Source organism: Maniola jurtina, chromosome 15 (genome assembly GCF_905333055.1).
Source record: "Maniola jurtina chromosome 15, ilManJurt1.1, whole genome shotgun sequence".
Lineage (NCBI taxonomy): Eukaryota > Metazoa > Arthropoda > Insecta > Lepidoptera > Nymphalidae > Maniola > Maniola jurtina.
The window spans coordinates 1,966,618-1,987,794 of record NC_060043.1 but is presented as its reverse complement, the minus strand read 5'-3'; the positions used below and the strand labels follow the sequence as shown (position 1 = coordinate 1,987,794).

Below are 21,177 nucleotides of genomic sequence, written 5' to 3'. Positions count from 1 at the left end.
TGGGATAAAGTGTTTAATTCACATATATTAATATTGTTATATATAACATAAATTGTTATATACAATTTATATGAAGATGCTCGTTCGAAAAATTCAAATTCTTGGCACCGAAATCCTTATCGAAAGTCATTCATGATCTATTTCCAGCTTCCGTTTCAATGAAGCATGATGAAGTTTTTAAAAGTTAAATAAAGCTAAACATGCACTTTAATGGTTTTTTGGTTGATGCAGTGGATAAAAACGTGAGATTTTATTATTTAAAAATTAATTCAAAGTGTATTTTATATAAATTATACATAATAATTATCTATACAATATTGATTATATCTATGTTTCCCGGTTTCCGAACGCACTTCATCCATATTCGAAACTTTAATCTGTGCTGAATCCTTATTGGCTGTGCATCTGTTACGCACTTCACTGCCAAATGCAATGCGCCAAAAAGGCGCTAACTTCGCTCAATTGCCGCAAGCCGCATTTCGTTTTGTGTGGGGTTGTGCTTAGTTTGCATTTTCGTCGTGCGGTATTTGTAATTTGTATTAGTTTGTTGACGATTTCGATTCGTACGCTCGCGTCATAATGTGATTGTGACCCATTGAATGTGTTATGTGTTATTTACTGTGATAAAAAATGACCTGATGCAATTGAAACGTGATTTATGGTGTCTTTAAGTGGAGCTATTGTGTAAAATGGGTTTGATAACTTCGAGGGATCAGACGATGTTGGACGGACCGGTCGGGACCACCAAAAGCCACCATGTACGGCAGCCGTCGACTAGGAATCGGACCAAGCCCCCTATGCCGGATCGGGACGAACTGGAGGACCGATTCATCAAAGTTTTGGTATGTTACAACAAAATATTTGCCGGCATCCGTGTTTACAAACACAGTGTAATTGTTTACGGCTGGCCACAATGAATTTTGGAATATCTACGATTGTTTTCTTTGCTATTATGCATAACTTGGTATTTTCATCAAATGTTGATTTGTTTAGTACATGGATGGATAGATGTAACATTGACAAATAACTCACTAAGCGTATAGCAGTTTCGTATGTTTGTTTACTTTGTCTGGAACACACCCAGTCGTGTCTTTGCCCTCTGAGCTGTATTGTAATAAATTATGAATCATTGCTGCATTTTTTCGATTAAAATCATTAAGATATCTCTTCGTTAAAACTGACAATGACTATTCTGTGTATATAATCTTGTCTATAATATACTTTATTTGATTGCAATTAGAATAACACTATCAGTTATTTTATAGCAATTTATAGATAGATAAAACACTTTATTGCACACAAAAACACATGTAAAGGATCACAATACAGAAAGAAGAAAACAGAAAAAAAAAACAATTTTTACAACTTTTAAAAAACAATTTATACATACTTTTGTATGTATAATGAAGAATAGACAAAGTACTAAACACTTCTAATTCAAATTCAAATTCAAATTCAAATTATTTTTATTCAATTAAACTTTTACAAGTGCTTTTGAATCGTTAAAATTATTTACCACTGGTTCGGATTATTATATTTAGCAGTAACTAGCAGTTTTTATAATATTTAAAATGACTTTTTAGGTACTAAGTTAGAACCTACCTACATGTAAAAATTTAAAACCCTAGGTTCACTATCTAATAGTGCACATTCTTAGTATCTGGTATTCACCCCCCATTTCATAATATATATCCTGGCGTCATATCTTATCAGTATCACCTAAGTCTCCACTTCCATAATATAACACATTATACTTCAGATTTTGCATGTAGGTTTTTTATGTAATGTAGACTGCTGGAGAAAATTTTCAACAAATTCAACAATATCTTTGAGAAAAAATCATAGACAGTCATGGGAAAAAGCTAGTGTAAATATACAATTTCATGTATAAGGAGTACACGAGTAAAACAGTAGGTCCACTATAAACGCTCGAAATTAATACAATCAATCTATCCATAATCTGTTGATAGTGGATGCTATTACTTGTCAAAATAGACCATACAATTTTTAACAAATAAAGTTGTTACCTAACTTATGGACGGATTACAGATAGGATTGATTAATATTTTGGCTATAAATGGTGCAACATATATACAAATGGTATAATATAATATATAATATAAACGCATAATGCAGTTAGTGGAGTAGTGCGAGAAGAGTGGCAGTTGTCCCAAGTTGAGGAATCACTGAGCTCTCGCGTCACGTCATCACACTCCGCCCATACTGCTCCACTACCACAGGAACCTACTCAGTTGTGTGCTATGCCTGTAGTTAAATCATTAGATATGCAAAATTCTTAGTATTCCGTCCCTATTGGCCCTATTTCATCAAAATATCCGGGCATATCTTATCACCCCACTTCCACAATATTATATCATTCTGCTAGAATGGGAAATGCAGAGGCATACAGTTAGATAAGCAGAATGTTATGTTTCCTGTTTAAATTAACTATTACTTATCTTATTATTGTACACTGTATGAATGAATTTCTTGGGAAATGATATAGCAGTGTTTGTGAAATTGTGTAAACCTCATTATCTTCAAATTGTTTGTAGAATCATATTTATAAATAAGTACATGAGTATTTTTAGCATGAATACTTTATTGTTCGCATGCAGTATTATTGCTTTGATTTTTTGATGTGTCATACTTATTGACCCATAACAATTTGTTAGTATCATTGAAAGGTGTTGGCCTAGTGGTAACTTTGTCTCACTTACTGTCATGGACAGACTTACAGAGAAACATTCAGCTTTTTAAAAATAACAAAGCTGTGGCATGCTCTGGCTCTCTCTCTACTATTTCAATTAAAACTTACAAGAAATGAAGCTTTTAAGTAGGTATTTACTTGAGTAAGTATTGACTTACTTGAATTATACAATAGTGTATTTTGTTTGCCATAAAATGAATAAAACAAACCACATATAAAAATTAGTCATTATCTAATTTTAGGTCAGACATAAACAGGAAAACTGTCATCTTGTCGGAGTCCCTCTGACATTAATAAGTAAATTGCTGCAAGTTGGTCATATGTGCGTCACATACAGATCTGTTAGAATAGGGTCAATAAGGGACCTTGGCTTTAATCACTGATAGTTTACATTATACGTACATTATATTAAATTCATTATTAATTTAAATAATGTACGGAAAGCAGTAATAGTCAAGTGGTTAAGTCATCTTAGGGCAATTCAGGGGTATCCAGGGTTTGATCCTAGGAAGGTATGCACCTCTAACTTTTCACATTTGTGTAGGTACACGTGCATTTTCGATGCCTCGTCCACAAACTAAAAGTCGCTTAGCGCGCTATGGAGCGAGCTATGTTGGGTATTACTCTCAGGGATAAAATCCGGAACGAGGAAATTCGTAGGAGAACAAAAGCGACCGACATAGCTCAAAGGATTAGCAAGCCGAAGTGGCAATGGGCAGGCCATGTCTGTCGCAGAACCGACGGCCGTTGGGGCAGACGTGTTCTGGAGTGGAGACCGCGTACCGGTAAGCGCAGTATGGGACGACCTCCAGCCCGCTAGACCGATGACCTGAAGAAGGTGGCGGGGAGCGGGTGGATGAGGAAGGCGGAGGACCGTGTTTGGTGGCGCGCTCTTGGAAAGGCCTATGTCCAGCAGTGGACGCTTACAGGCTGATGGATGGATGGAAGGATGGACGTGCATTTTAAGCAATTAAACTACAAAGACACTTGCAACACGCTTCATGTCTGTCCAGTCACAAATTGTCGTGTTTGTTTTGTATGACCAAATTACTACTCTAACAGAGTAGGTACAACTTGCAAACACTCGACGCGCGACGCGACGAATTCGATCGAAGACGTTTACAGTAGGTAGGTACCTAGATAGTTAATTAGTTACCTATCTGGGATTCAACAAGCGTGGCATAGGACTTATTAAACGCACCACTGCCACACTATTTCTGTGCTATTGCACCATATTGGTTCATTCCTAGTAATTATACTTCATTTATACTTACCTACTTAAAGGAAAAAAAACACTGTAAATTACTAGTCATTTTACTGGGAATTTACCCAGTGACATAATAAATAGTTAAGTAGGTACTATTGTTACTTCATTAATCACATGCAAATAAATTCCCATTGTAAAAAAAACATTGTTAGCGGTATTACATTTAGGCACAACGCACACCGGCAGAAAGATGGGGAACCGAGGCGAGGCGTCTTGCTTGATGAACTATGCTTTATTTACCTACTAGCATGACGGTCGACGGCGAGCGCGGCAGCGGCGGTGTACCGCTCTATACATATTTGATTTTCTGTATTATACCAATAACTTTTTCTCATAGGTACATAAATTAAGTTTCAGTTATGCACTGGCCTTCCACCCGCATTCGAATTTGGAATATCTATGAAATATAAAAATAGTAAGCTCCTGCGGTAGTGGAATGTGCGGGAGGGGTGACAGTTCTGACAATTTGACGAACCAGTCCCCTCCCGCACCACTCCACTACCACAGGAATCTACTTAGTTATGCGTTATGCTTGTAGTTCACCCGATTTCTGGCGGGGTAACCGGGGGGTAACCTAGCGACCGGTTGAAGTCATTCGGGTACCCGAATACGGACCAATGAATAACGATCAAAAATATAATTCTTCCATGCAGTCATGGAGTAGTAAACATAGTTAGGTCAAGGAGTTGTGGTAAATGATAATAATATCCAATACCCGTGACCGCAGTCTGATGTAACCTACCTACCATCGAAGGATGGTATAATTGTAGGACACATTTGAATAACTAAGACATCATAATAATTATCAATTAATCGTCGGCCTTAGTTAAGGGGCGTCTCTCAAAGTGAGAATAAGGTGTTTGGCCATAGTCCACCACGCTGGCTAAGTGCGGATTGGCAGACTTCACACACTTTTGAGAACATTATGGAAAACACTCAGGCATGTAAGTTTCCTACTGTTTTCCTTCTCCATTGAAGCCAATGATATTTTAGATAATTGCTTTAAAACACATAACTCTGAAAAGTAAGAGGCCCGGGATCGAACCCCGAACCCTACGTATAGGAGGCCAACGCCAACCACTAGGCTCTTACTTCACAGCTAATATAATAAGTCTATGTTCACAGCATACTACTTTTAAAGAAGGAAAATATGATGCTAAATAGACAGTTTTGTGGAAAAAATGCACTGACCTGTTTGCAGAGGTCACTTAATAGAATAGTTATTTAAAAAACTACGTATTTCCTTCCAAGTGTCGGGTATGTGAGTCATTTAGTGTGAATTATTAATCATTGACCTTGTGTTGTTATTATGGCTGTGCTATAATTGATTGGACACGCTCAGTGCAGCCTTTCCATTGAGACGAGTATAAAAACCAATACAATATATAACTGTTAGAGCATGCTTTGTAGATAGGTAGGTTCGCAAAACGAGACACGGTGACCTAGGTGATCATAATATATTATGTAGGTACAGCTGTACGTATAAAATATTATATCAGCATTTTTGCAAAACTCATAGAACGAATTTTAGAACTACGGTTCACCTTTAATACAACTGGGCCCAACTTTTCAAATAGATAACTTTGATCTCTGGAATAAATTTGAGGTCTGACAATTTTTGTATAGAAAATCTGTCTAATTGTGAAATTTATTCCTCAGATAAAAGTTATTTGACAGTTAAAAAATCGCCCCTTATTGCCTATCTAGTCAGTAAATAATTTGCAAAAGCTTTTTAATCTTTTTGCTTTAACCTTTTAGTTACAGTTATTCAAATACAAAGTCGTAGGTATTAATTAATATCTCAATTGAAATAAAGTCACCCACGTCTGTTTGATGACTAGTGGCGTGCATAAAAAGTTGCTAAAATGCTAGATTGCTTTTAAACTACCTACCTACTGTACCTACTGTAGTCATTAAAATAGTCGTCATCAAAATAGTCACAGAATCATCACACTTATATAATTATAAAGGCGAAAGTTTGTGTGTATGTGTGTTTGTGTGTGTGTGTGTGTGTATGTATGTATTGTTACTCCTTCACGCAAAAACTACTAGACGGATTTGGCTGAAATTTGGAATGGAGATAGATAATATCCTGGATTAGCACATAGGCTATTTTTATCCCGGAAAATCAAAGATTTCCCACGGGATTTTGAAAAACCAAAATCCACGCGGGCGAAGTCGCAGGCATCGGCTAATAATGAGTTCAAAATATGAAGTACAAGCATCGTACAAAATATTCTGGGTGTAACAAAAATGAATCAAAAAGCCTGTCGCTTCTATGCTAGATTGCTTTTGTTTTACTATCTGTGGTATCGTGGGCGACACCTATTTCAAACCTCTATTTTGCCCTCTTAGGGTCAAAAATCCTTTCCAAACGGATATCTATCTACGTCATAATAGCTGCATGCCAAACAGGCCGATCCGTCTAGTAGCTTGAGCTGTGCGTTGATAGATCAGTTAGATGTAACCTTTTCGTTATACATATTTAGATTTTGTATACATTTATACAGTAGACACAAATGCCCTACAAAATATAGTGAGCGCAACAAAAAGGAATCAGAAAGCACAAGACAATGATGGCCGACAGCCAAGTGTGACGGGCGCGGCGGGCGCTCATCGGTAACCAGCACGCATGGCAGATCACACGACTGATTAGCTATCGTGGGCACAGGCGACTGCTTTCCTTTCAATCCATCACTATCAATCTGTCCTACCCATGTCCTACCAGTACCTACTTTATATTACTTATTACTAGCAGCTGATGCCCTCAGCTTTGTCCGCGTGGACTACACAAACAAACCCCTATTTTTGCCCTTTTAAAGGTTGATTTTAAAAATGTCTACCTCATAATGCTATCTGCATGTCGAATTTCAGCCTGATCCGTCCAGTAGTTTAAGCTGTGCATTGATAGATCAGTCAGTCACCTTTTCCTTATACATATTTAGAAGATGTTCAAAAATGCTCAGCTTGCTATCTTATCTTTGATCTAAAGTTTGTTCAACGTTTTATGTTTAAGTTAATAGTAGTAACAGACGATCGAACTGAACCAGGAACTGAACCACGACGCGGTTCGCCGTCGTCGTACCAATAATGTACGGCGTACCGTGCGCCACACGATCGAACTGGTACGACGGCGAACCGCGTCGTGGTTCAGTTCGTGGTTCAGTTCGATCGTCTGTTACTACTATAAGGGTTAGCTTATGTTTGGTACTGTAGGAAATAGACGCATGTTTAGCGTTAATTAGTTATTAAAGAGCACTAACTCGTTAACAAACCGCCACACTAGTTTGGCGAGAAATGTGTACCTACGCTGTAATGAATCAATGTTTTTTTTTACATGACTATAGTTAAAAAGACCTGGAGAGTGACATAAGCGACTATTTATCCCGGGCAATCAAAGAGTTCCCACGGGATTTTTAAAAACATAAATTCACGCGGCCGAAGATGTGGGCATACTCTAGTAGGAAATAAAAACGCGTTGGCAACAAAATGAAAGTAAGTAAAAGTTACCATTAAAAGTCGTAACACAGATTATTATAGCACTTAAACATTAACAAACAATCAACTTGACGACGCGCGGCGTTTTACTCCACAAAATCATGAAAATCTAGCGTGGCCATAGACATTTAAAAAGTAGACCCGCTATTAACAATAACATTATTCACACCGCCTGTTTTAGTAAGCCTACTTAACAAAATTATGAACTCAACTGTTATTTAGATATTGAAATTGTAATAAATCCAACCGATATTACTTCCGTTCACGTGCAGCTATTTTATCGGACATACTCGTAGATTTACAAGTTTAGTGTCGATGGACATTTTTTTTGTTAAAGCAAGACTGACACTTGAATGGCACTATTAGCACGATAGTAATAATAATAATAAACATTTATTTCGGAACATTTCATCCATATAGTATTAGTAACAGGGCCTTATGAACTATGTTAGTGATTAAATTAAATTACATTGTTATTAATATTGCTATTAATAATACACCGAAATTTTCAGCCGGAATTTTCCGGACGCCGCGGCCGCTAATTTGTATCAAGTGACAACAAGCAGCTTCGACGCTATCCGGATTGTTTTTGCCGAACATTTCGGCGAATGTGTTATCGTGCTTAGTCGCAGCAACGGCTGTAGCAAAATTGACAGCAAAGCCTATCGTCTAATGGATGCCAAAGTCTGCAGTCGACATGCCACTTTTGGTATCTGTTCTATGACAGACTTGTTGCTTTGGCCTGTCTATCACGACAAAAACGTTTAGATGTCTGCGATGTTGGTGCAAAAAGCGCATTAATGACATAAACGCGTGCCGTGTTCACGGAGTCACGTAGTTGCAGAGATAATATCATGGTGGATTTAAGTGACAACTGACAACTGGGAATTGTCGATTGGTTATTCAGCACGACTAATTTATTTACGTACAACATTACTTGAAGAATTTGTTCCACGGTTGTGCTACATTGTTGGCGTAAGCGTTGATGAATGTCCACTGTTCAACATAGGTCTCTTTTATCTTTCAAATATCACACTAATATTTCTAAGGCGAAAGTTTGTGCGTATGTGTGTGTGTACGTTTGTTACTCCATCACGCAAAAACTACTAGACGGATTTGGCTGAGGAAGGGAGGTAGATAATATCCTGGATTAGTACATAAGCTACTTTTTATCCCGGAAAATTAAAAAGTTCTTACGGGATTTTAAAGAAACCTATATCCTCGTGAACGAAGTCGCGGGCATCATCTAGTATTGTTAAAAATTCATCCATTGCGAATGTTCAAGATCAGAGTTCTTTTATCTTGATTTTCGTGGCATAATCCTCATGGATAGCACCGCGCCCGTAGAGACACGAAAGTTATGTCGGACTCTTACCGACTAAAACCTCACGGTGTTCCACGCACGACGACTTACAAGTGGCTTAGGTTTTTTAATTTATAGACTAGCGCTTGTCTGCAATCAGACCTACTTGTAGGTTATGATGCAGCCTAAAAGGGTGCGCGCTTGCCTAGAAGATGCCTATTCGCTCTTGACTTTAAGGTACTCACATTAAAATTGAAGGGGAAAACTGATGCTATGATTTGACTTTAATGAAAAAATAGACTTCATAAATGCCCTCTTGATCGTATTTTCAACATGCAAACGCGAAGGTTTTCTTGTAGCATTGGAAAACGTCGGTGAACGCGTTATGTAGATGCGCGGCAGGTGTCAGGAATGCCGCGGGACCGGTGCCGGCACTGGGGTGACCAAATATGACGTTGGTGTACTTAACCACTAAAAAAAATACTACGTTACACGTTTTTAGGGTTCTATATCGGAAGGGTGCCAACGGGACCTGTTTACTAAAGCCTCCGCTGTCCGTCCGTTACATCCTTTCTTTCTTTCTTCCGTCCATCTGTCTGTCAGTGGGCTGTATCTCGTGAACCGTAATAGGTAGAGAGTTGAAATTTTCACAGAATCAATATTTCTATTGCCGCTTTAACAACAGATAATAAAGATTTCAAAATGGCTGCCATGAAAATTAAAAAAATTAAAAAGTGTTATTTCTTGTATGCTGGTGCGGAATCCTCCGTGTGCGATTCCGACTCGCACTTGACCGGTTTTTTTTACTTAGGCACTTGATACTCTTTAATTGACATCTGATAAGGGACGGGTTGTTGCAAGGCGTAATAATTAAGTTATCAAAAGTAATCAGGGTACTCTGAATACAGCGCATATTTCTTGGGGTAATAAATAAACTAACTGTACTTTAATTGAGGTTCGTTTTCTTTGTCGTGTCGTAAATGCAGATATGTGATCTCTTCTCATAAAAAAAAAAAATTGAGAGAACTTCGTGAGGAAACCTCGAGTTCTCCATAATGTTTTCAAAGCTATGCAGTCTACCAATCCGCAATTGGCCAGCGTGGCCATGGCCATGCAAATTCAAATTATTTTTATTCAATTAAACTTTTACAAGTGCTTTTGAATCGTCAAAACAATCTACCACTGGTTCGGAATGCTGTTCCTACCGAGAAGAACCAGCAAGAAACTCGGCGGTTGCTCTTTTCAAATGTACAATTTACAATAATATGCCATACTGTACATGTATTGCTGGAGCGCATCAAATCCAAGCTTTTTTGTCATTTACATAATCTTCGATTGTATAATAAGCTTTTTTCAGGAGCATACTTTTAATAGATTTTTTAAACTTGTGTAAAGGCAAGTCTAAAATTGATTGTGGACATGGCCATGGTAGACTAAAACTAAACCCTTCTTATTCTGAGAGAAGACCTGTGTTCAGTAGTGAGCTGGCGATGGGTTGATCATGATGTAGTTACGTTAGATTAAATCAGAAATCGATGTTACACTAGCCATGCTCTACCAGTGCTTGATTAATAGAACCTGTAGCGATACACGCGCGGCGGAGTATTACAGGAAATTACATGCAGCATTCAATATAAATCTTCATGGTTTTTGTACTGAGATGCAAAACTAATAACTTACCTTCACATTGCTTACTGCACCTAGGGTTGTCGGCCGCGAGATTTATCTTAAGAATTATACAGGCACAGCGGTTTAAGGTTAACTCGTTATGGTTTGGTTAAGTTTCAAGTAAGGCTATATTTTAATGACCTCTGGCGCAGCGATGCGTGGTGGCCTTGCGTAAAAAAGGTTCCAAGTTCGATTCCGGATTAGGTTAATCAATTTATCAACAAATTCCTGAAAAGCAGGTAACGTATTGGCGGTTCCTCTGGTGCTGCAAATAATGTTCATGGGCGGCGGTAGTTACCATAAGGAGGCCCACCAGCTCGTTTGCTTGATATTTTTATTAAAAAAAACTGGCGAAGTGTGAGTCAAACTCGCGCACCGAGGGTTCCGGACTCGAATATTTTTTCGACATTTTGCACGATAAATCAAAAACAAATTATCTGTTTTAATCTGTTTTAGAATGTACAGGTAAGGCCTGTTCATATTATGATACCCCACGTGGTATAACTATCTTACTTTGAAAATTGAAAATAGTAATTATTTGTTCATGAACACTTTTATTTTTTTCTTATGTCACCACTAATTCACGGTTTTTTCACGACAGACGGACAGGTAGACAGACAGACAATAAAGTGATCCAATAAGGTTTACGTTTTTCCTTTTTACGACGAAAACAGGTAGCAATCACAGGTCCAGCGTGTATTTAATAGTGGTCAGTGGTTAAGAATCATTTCGTAACCTTGACCGTGCGCAAGCGCCGTGACGGTCTAGGGCTCTAGGCCGTCGGACTCGGACTGGACTGAAGACGTTACGGCATGTTATGTTGGATTCCTTTGGCTCATCTTTGACCTAGCGTTTCACAGTTTAAGGCCTCATAAAGACGAGAGCTTTTTTAACGTCCGTTAAACCAGCGTCCAAATAGAATAAAATATATGTATTGCCAAGTACACGTTTGTTTACACGTCAGCGCTTTTTTACGTTTGAACAGTTACTTAGGAATACATTTGTTCTATTTGGACGCTTTTTTAAAGGACGTTAAAAAAGCCCTCGTGTAAATGACGCCTAAGGGTCGAGTTTTCAATCGTCAAATAACTTTTATTCGCGGAATAAATTTTATGTTTTGACAGATTTTCTATAGGAAACTGTCAAAACCTCTTTATCTCATGAACCATAATAAGCAGAAAGTTGAAATTTTGACAGTGCTATTGCCGCTATAACAACAAATAATAAAAACAAAAAATAACAAAATGACCGCCATGCAAATAAAATAAAAAAGTAATTACATTATCATGTACAATGGTACAGAACTCTTCGTGTGCGAGTCCGACTCGCACTTGACCGGTTTTTTGCAGTTCATTATCTCTTAAGTAGTGATTCACGTCAGCTTAACGTCTTGTCGGAGAGGGTTCTTGAATCGTTTTTTCACGTGTGCGCTTCAATTATGTGACTTCTTAAACGGGTCATTGACTGCGTTTGACGGGCTCGAGTTGATGTACTACAAAATTATGTACAGTCTACACCGTATACATGAATAAAACCTAAATCTCTCGAGTCGTTCCTTCATTTCTGAAGATCGTGTTCCTGGTTTTATTGCAGCCTCCTTTCTCGAAGGAATTTGACTTCTGGTCGGCAAAATACGGTGACGACAACGTCACTAGTTATTTAACTTTTGGTGTAGTACCACGCTTTCCCGATTTTAAAGTTTTACTACTCGACTCTACATGCTCGATTGCTGAAGCCTGAAACTTATCTTCACGATTTAAATACTAATCTCTTCCCGAACTGGCCTAGGTATATTCCTAATTAATTAATTATGTACCTAGATAGTGGCAGTCTATGAAGAAATCTAGGCAACAATAATAATGCTTTTATCTGGTGAGGTGAGTGCCGAAGCGTACCTATATGAACACGAATTAAAAACTTTAAAACCACCTTAAATTATAGCTGATTGTACTTTACGCGCATCTCATTTCGAGTTCATAAAGTCGATAATAGTTAATGTTTCGAATTCGGGCCAATACACTTTCTCCAGGTGTAGTGATTTCAGGTTTTTAATCCGACGCTTGTTATTCTCTAATCGACCGGACGTGTAGATCAATTTGTTTTGTTTCACCAAATAGTTCAAGTGTGAAATTTTGATATTCAATTGAGATAGTGCGTTTCTTAAATTTAATATAGTTATTAAGAAGCATAAAGATGTTTTGAATTTTAAGTAATTGGAAGTCAACTATTGGAATATATCAAGCTTTCTACAACAACAATGCCTCTCGCAGACCTCCCGTGTGGAACTAGTTTAGATACTATATCAACTTCCCACACTCTGGTGCCATTCCGGAGTGTCGCGTTACGCTCCTTGGTGCCGTCTTACTGGATTACTCACAAAGTTTACAAAAAGCTACCCTGCTAGGTTATAATTAGGCTCAATTTCGTTTCTGCCATAACTACTCTTGTATCTGCATTTTCCTCAATAAATATTAACTCTATCATTATCATTAGTTTTTTAATTGTATTGTTTTAGTCCTTTCGTAGATTTATCGACATTTTCACGGTAAATCAAAAACCAATACTTTTTATGAACACATTTTAATTTTTTTGTGATATATAATCACCAATTCACGGTTTTTGAATTTTTTCCTTTACTTGTGCTACCTACCTTCCAAGACCTACCTACCCGCCAAATTTCATGATTCTAGGTAAATGGGAAGTACCCTATAGGTTTTCTTGACATACAAGAGAGACGGACAGGCAGACAGACAATAAAGTGGTCCTATAAGGGTTCTGTTTTTCCTTTTGAGTTACGGAACCCTAAAAACAAATAAGAAGTATCTATCTAGACTTTTCAAAAACACGCTGAGACGAGCATTTATTTGAAAGTAAATTGCCAATAGTAAGGTATTACCTACTTGCCTATTTGACTGTCCCCGTTGTCTTTTTATGGTGTGTGCATAACTGTGTCAAATTGCAGCAAATGTCAAGTGAGCTTTGCGGCAAAGCCAAATTGCCTTGAGAATCGACACTACGGCAAACATGACATTTTTGTATCGAATTAAAAGGGCACTTGCAAAATCATGCCCAAAAATGTCCCCAAAAAATAAACTGATTTCATAAATACAAATAGGCACTTTAATTAACCATGAAACATTAAATATATTAGTAACCGTGAGTTTACATCAAAAAACTTTAACATGACGTTAATGTTTAAGTGGTGGTCGTATGTGATGAATCTCAATAACTTGTTTTGTTGAATTCACGTTCGCACTGCACAAAATCAATTAAATTCTTTGATGGCAGATTTCAAGATTTCTATGAAGGTTATGAAATGTCAAACAAGTTCCACTTCAACAAAAATATATGACAATGGAAACGAAAAAATTATAACTCAAAATTTAAAAAAAAAAAAACCCCGACACAAAAACCTCTATAAGAAAACTAGAAAAGAGCTGATAACTGTCAATCGGCTGAACCGATTTTCTTCGATTATAGCTAAGAACACTCTCGATCAAGCCACCTTTCAAACAAATAAAAACTAAATTAAAATCGGTTCATTCGTTTAGGAGCTACGATGCCACAGACAGATACACAAATACACACGTCAAACTTATAACACCCCTCTTTTTGGGTCGGGGGTTAAAAACAGAGCTTTCAACACGTTTTTATGTAAATGTTTCGTCAGTGCAAACTTACGGTTGTGTTTGAAGGTCTTCCCTATTTTGATTCCGGTTGGCTAAAGTTAAGAAATGAAGTTTTCGTAATAAGCTTAGGAATTTTACAGGTTTCGCCATCTGATACTTAATAAGCTACCATTTTAAGTAACTATGTAGTTGAAAGTGAGTCCTCTAATCCCTGAAATCTAGCAGTACTAAGCTGTTTCAAATATTTACTTACTTACCTACCTACTATATTACCTACTTATTATATATTATTTGCATTTTTGCATGCATATCATTAGTTACAGAATATAAATGAAATGTTTTGTGTTCTAAAGGATCTTTAGCTCAGTGATATATCAAACGTTTAGTCTTAGTTAAAGGGTTACGTCAAACGCCTGTTAATGAAAGACGTAAGAAAACTAACTGTGCACGGAACTAGTGATGGGTGACGAACGTGCTACATTGGATGCGTTTTTCGATGCTGTTAGAGTCGATGATCGATGATTTATATTACATTTTGATGCAACCATACGTATACGTGCTGAGAAAGAAAACAAACTAATGAATTATTGAATATCATTAGCTTAGGCAATTTACAACTGAACGTCTTAGAATTTATTCAGCATAGTCGGCGTATCATACTGTATCATTTTTAAGGCAAATTATGTTGCGCAATCCCACTTCTGAAAAAATTTACATTAACTAAGTAATATTATTTCAACGTGGCTTTCAGTTGTAAAGTATCGATTTTCACATTCAATGATTTTGTCCGCCACAAGTGGTAACACGCGCAGGCCATTATAAGATCTACCTTTTAATATCCTCGATTTTTTTTAATTTCTGAAGGGCCGGCAACGCATTGGTAGTTTCTCTGAGGGTGTAAATGTTCACGGGCCGGCCTGTATTCAACATCAACTGACCCCTTTGTTCATTTGTTCTCTATTAATATTTGTGAAAGTAGGTACGAACTTATAGTAGGTGTGGGTGTGACTTTGATCCCACTTCTGAACAAAAATCCAACTTCATTGAATATCGATGTATCGTTGATTTCGTGCGCCCCTAGTACGAACAAGCGCAGGCTATCTCCAGCTGATGCTGACGTCACCGACACATGTGGCTGCCAACCGACCTTTTAATGCCGTCCCTTTGTTGGGAACCGTTTGAAGTGCATTTACTTGTGTGAAGACGAGTTGAAGACCAATTCCGCTTTATTTTCATTCACTCTGAGTAGAACTCTATGAAGTGTGTTTTATTTAAGTCACAAAAGTCATTACTCATAGTATGGCAGATGCCGGAAATTTAATGAAGGTAGAAACGTTATTTGAAATCTATGAAATACAAAAAAGGACCTCCTTATCGAATAGGTGAAATAACAGTTAGACAAGGAATCAAAATCAATAGGCGATATTTCGGCTACTTCTCAACGTATAGACCCCAGGTTGGCTAATTGACACATCAGACTATTTAGTGCGCCAATTTTCCCAATAGCCGCTTTCCTTTACCTTTTTATTAGGTATAGCTATATAATTATTTATTTACTAGGTGATGCCTGCGACTTTATCCGCGTGGATTTGGGATTTTCTAAATCCCCTGGGAACACTTGGATTTGCCGGGATAAAAAGTAGCCTTTGTAATAGTCCAAGAATCTATTTCCATACAAAATTTCAGCCAAATCCGTCCAGTAGTTTTTGTGTGAAAGGGTAACAAACACACGCACAACAAACTTTCGCCTTTATAATATAGTTTGATATGTTAAACTTCTTGTAAAAAGACAGCGTAAGATCAAAAATCGAACTCGTTAATCTGGTTAGTGATTCCTGAGGTTACGAATATGACATAAGAAGACAGCAAGATTAACAAAATCAACCGAGCATCTGTCAATTTAATTGAATAATGCACACAACACCTTCATTAATTAACAAAGTAGGTGATCCTCTGAGACATTTAAATTCCAACCTCACGCACGTAGCATGTTTCAGACGATATATATTTTCAACGAGACGGTAGACCAGTTCCTTGTATGTAGGTACAGTTACCTTATTTGGTGTTGAAAAAGGTAACCATACGACCTTCATTTCGTTTCGTAAACAAACCGATGTACGGACTTGATTGTCTTATTAGTATCCTTTTACATGTAGATGAACGACCTAGTAGACCTTTTAAGTTTTAACACTTGAAATCCCACCCAATTTGAATAAAGTGGCATTATATTGAAACTACAGGTGAAACCATGTCAAACAGAAAGGGGGCTAGGCTAGATTTTAAAACAGTGAAATTTTAGCTTGATTTCCAACTATTTGCCTGACGTTTTCTGACTTCGCACGCGTATAGCCTCTTTACTATATGAACTACTTTGTGGAGATTTGAATGGAGTTTGCTTGATTGATTTTATAGTTTACACTATGTTTTGGCTGATGATACAGTGATCAAAGAGTTACCTATATGGGTGCTTAGTTCTAAGAACAGAACCTTGTATTCGTACCTCTTTTTTCTAAAGTTCTTTCTTTTCTTTCCCTAGTTGCTAGTTTTTACACCAGTATTTTATCGCATAAATGCCTACAATTCCAGACTATCAAAACATAGTCTATAGGTGTGCAAAAATTGTTCAGAAATGTAGGTTAACGTGTAAACAGCTGTATGCTGTCATTAAAACAATGTTATCTTTAGCAATGAATGACCCACAGTACGCAAATTGTATAAAATGATGATACTATGGCGTGTGTACCAACAATTATAATAATCTGAATTTTGGGAGTGTCCTATAAACCTCGGGCTCTTTTATTGCACTAGATAGTGGCATACATAATGACGGGTGCGTCTTCGAACAACACGCCTAGGAATAGGCGCAGAACTTTTGTTCATTTCTAAAAATTCAGCAGACTTTAGCATGAACTGCACCAGTACACTTTGATATTTATATTTTGACAAAGTCCACTTTGAATCCTGGTAAACTGCTGATAAAAAAGCTGAATTATATGAAATAGGAGTTAGAACTCTGTTGTATCTACTTCATCTTGAAACGTTTCTTGGCGATAACTCAAGGAGACCCAGCGATGCAAGGGAAGAAAATAATTGTTTTTCGTGAATCGTGATGGATTACAATTTTATTGACACTGACAAAATAAAATCTGTCGGTATTAGTAACACGTAAAATAGAACTCTCATGAACCACTTTAACGACTTTTTTGACCCAGTGGTCTGGTACTTTAGCACAGGGTAACGTTGCAAAATGAACTTTTTGAAAATGTTGCTTTTGCTATTGTCTCTTCCAAATTATACCGTGACATAGTCATATTATACGAGACAAAGGCTTGCGAAATATCTGCCTGGATGGGTATATGACAAATGTCACCCGTATTTGTATCGTCACGGTGGCTGGCCCGAAAACAATTGTGTTGCAATTGGAAAGCTGAAATTAGGTCTATTACTCACTTCCCTATCTAATCACTTGTGTTATGTAACATATCCAATGTTACACGCTGCATATACCGCCTGGTAATTTCTTAAAACTAACAATGGGGCTTTTTGAGAGAGAATACATAATTTAGAATACATTTTATACCCTCTTTTGATGTGAAAACATCTATTCGCTCATTAGGTACAGTGATACATACTTTCTTGCATTACAAAATACTGTCAGATTTCAACTGCTAATAACGGAAAACGTGCGTGACCCTTGACTACGCCTTAATGTTTTTCTGTCCAAATATAAATTCACTTAAGTTTAGCATTCATGCTGAATTTCCTTAAACCATATTTTCTAAGCATTAGGTAACTAAAGTCCCTTACATAATATATCTTCTTCTTTGTCGTTACGCTCTTGACCAACCGGTCTTGGTCGTCACTGCAGTGCTACGCTTAACTATGCGTCTCTGTTCCTCTCTGCCTTCATGCTTTCCTTGTGCACTAACGTAAGGGAACGTCCATCGCAACCCTCACTTGGTATGCCCATCTCATGGGCGATCTACCACGTGGTGTGATGCCATTTACTCTTCCTTGAACTACTAGACGTTCAATGGAGACATGTCGCGTCTAGATAATATGTGGCCATATGAAGTGAACAGTAGATCATTATGAGGCGGGATAAAAATCATGGTCCTACCGAATTAGCTAAATAGCAAAACTAAATCATGTGGGTTAAGATTCTTCCATTTGCAAGCGTTCCATCATCGCTATCGGCTCTTACCATCATTCAAAACACAATTTCTCCAACAAAATCAGTGCAACTATTTTAGATCACTTCACATCTGAGTGGTTCTAAGCAGGAAGCGGTTACGTTAGGTCATATGCGGTCAACTGTAATGTGGTTCTTAGTGAATATGGAACGCGGTGAATTGTAAAAGTGTGTCAAATTTATTTAAATTAATGTCGCATGTGGGACGATGGTAGATCAGATCACATTGACTATGAAGCAAAAACTCATATTGAGCCATTATGTAACTGCAACTTGAATATGTCAGAGAAAAGGTTTCCTATTGAATAGAAAAAAAAATCCAAATAGCATGTCGTTTTAGTTATAAAGTTCCATATTCTAGAAGTTTCCGGTTCCTTACAACTAACATATCCTTGACCTCGACCTAAGGAAGCACCCTGAGGAAGCTACTCTAATTCCAGTCAAGAAAGTGCTGCTGTACCTGTCAAAGTCGTGGGAATAAGCTAATTTTTGCTAAATGAATAGTATCTAAGTTTGCTACAAAGTTAACACTAATCAATAGCGCTTTAAAAATGAAAAGGAAAGTTATTGGACTGCAGTTGAATCGATATGTCTGTGTTCCATGGATTCAGTAATTTTCGCCTTCGGTACCTACACTGAGCCGGATTGAATAAAAACCGCAAGCTAACCACGATGACTGATATAGATGGCCTTTATTGATATAGGTCGTATTTAATATTATAACCAAAAGTTATTGTAAAAAAAATGATGGAAATTCTTATAAGGATATCTAAATAGGTATGTACAGTGCAAAATAACGTAGAATTAATTTTCTATACTTAACATCAATGATGTCTAGCTGTATTATAGTGGCCATTATGATTCCAATATTCGTCGGCTGAGTCAATATCGATTTCAATGCGGCAGCGTGCTTTGTTCCACGAATTAATCGAGCACAAACGGCGCCGGTTATCGATTCATTGATTCATCGATTTTGTCCACAATTAGTTAGTGGCTTGGAACACGCACGGTTATTTATAGGTTCGATAGGTCTTTGAGTTTAGTACTACAGTTCAAGGTCGTAGGATTCTGAGCCTTTCTCTTTGATATTTTTGCCTAAGTTGACTTCCACAGGGCAATGTGGTATGGGAAAAACTTAAATTTTTTAAATCCAAATTCTTTATTTTGGAGAAACATTTTAAGTCAAAAGATGGTACAGAGTTGAGCAGCAGATAATGTTTCGCCTTAAGAATAGACAAAAATATACCTTCAATTTTGTAGGGTTTTTTAGTTTTATAGTTTCGTCACGTTCGTCTAAATGTCAATTCGTTTGTATTATAAATATTCTATGCTTGGTTTGCCTTTTCAACTCGATTTCGATGAAACAAAGACAGATATGTACTTATTGGTAAGTAAGTACTTCAAACTGATTAGATTATATACCTATCTACTTCAAATTAAAGTAGCTGGTAACAAGATGTGGGTTAAAAAAACATTGACACGTTTATTGTCTACCTATCTCCTGATATAATGTCTATCATGCGGGTAAGTTGTCTGTCTGTCTTTAAGCCATCGACAGATCTACCAACATGTTGGCTGCTGACAAGTCAACCGTACCTTATTTGCTGTGACATTTTTAGTGTACACGCACGACCACGGCATTTGTATTGAATCTTACTCAAGACGATAGTACTAAGCACCTATCTTGTGTCTTTCTTTTTAGTTTATTTTACTACCAAGTCGGGTTCAAGTTGTCTCATTTTTCTGTAGTCGGGTTATAGTTTTTCAACTTTTTTTTATTACTTCTATACAATATATATAACAGATAGCGCTATAAACTCATATCCCAGAACGAGGTATAGTAAGGATTTCAGATTTACACTATAGCCTACAGTTGTACAAACTAACCGGGCTCTAACCAGTGTTGAAGGTAGATGTTGATAAGTCTATAGATGCTATAAATTGTCTGTCTGTCCTTACATAAATACGAGTGAGTCAACGTGTTGCGAAACTCCGAGGTACAAGCACAACTGGAGTTATTGTCGCCGACGTCCGATACTATCTAGTTAACGTTTTGTTTACATCGCTTTGTGTGAAATATTGATTGTTATAGCATTGCAGTTGCCGCTATTCCTGCTGTTATATAGGAGCCTATGATTTCAATACTTGCCGTTGCGTGATGCGTCGGCGTCGTTGCCTTTAGGCTTTTTACTAGGCGAGAGATATACTTGATATTTGTTTCAGCACTTTTCTGCACAGTATAATATGACTGTGTATTAGAATCAGACTAACAGTATCTAGTACTTATTTGATATTGGTCTTTCGAAAAATAACTATTGCAAAAAAATATTTTACATTTTCCCAAAATTTTTCTATTGTGTCCTACATACACTCTATTCAGTAACTTTTGGTCAAATAACGAATTGCCGCAAGACTTTTGCAAGAAAGTTCTTACATTTTGCCTCTACTTAGTAACCAATCCCTCCAATTAGAATTTGAGTTAATTCCCATTGCATCAGGTTTTAAATTTTAATGTCAAGCCCCTTGAGAAAGGAATGGGGGAAGTATTCCATCCTACATAAACCTTAGTGGACTAATCAGAGCAGGCCCTTTGGGTCGTTCCTAAAGATATGGTTACTAGTTAATTGAGCACCATAAATAGAAAACTGATCCCTGGAGAGATCTGTCTGTCAGGTCGTTACCTACTTTATTATGGCTTTAGTTAGTAACTGTCTCGTTGGTCTGGTTAGTCTATTCGGATGCGGATTATGAGTCTTTGAATTCGAGTTTCGGATCGGGCGAAGAGGCATTGAGTTTTTCTTCTAGAAATTTTCAATAGATCCCATCGGCCTAAGAGAGCAAGGAGTCAGAAAGTGAACCTGAACTTTTCCACACACTTTGTGCAATTTGTGCATATTAGGTCCTGTGCAG

The 21,177-nt window shown here is 37.3% G+C and overlaps 1 protein-coding gene across 3 annotated transcripts in view; it reads left to right on the top strand.

Moving 5' to 3' along the window:
- The first annotated feature begins 444 nt into the window (after nucleotides 1–444).
- The window catches only part of LOC123872400 (formin-like protein), a 77,589-nt gene continuing 56,856 nt past the window's right edge, over nucleotides 445–21,177 (top strand). For all 3 annotated transcript variants that reach the window (XR_006797472.1, XM_045916649.1, XM_045916650.1), the window contains exon 1: nucleotides 445–842. Coding sequence is in view for 2 of the 3 variants with exons in the window: in XM_045916649.1 (XP_045772605.1) it covers nucleotides 690–842 (153 nt within the window). In the remaining variant the exon portion in view is untranslated. The remainder of the gene's footprint in view (nucleotides 843–21,177) is intronic.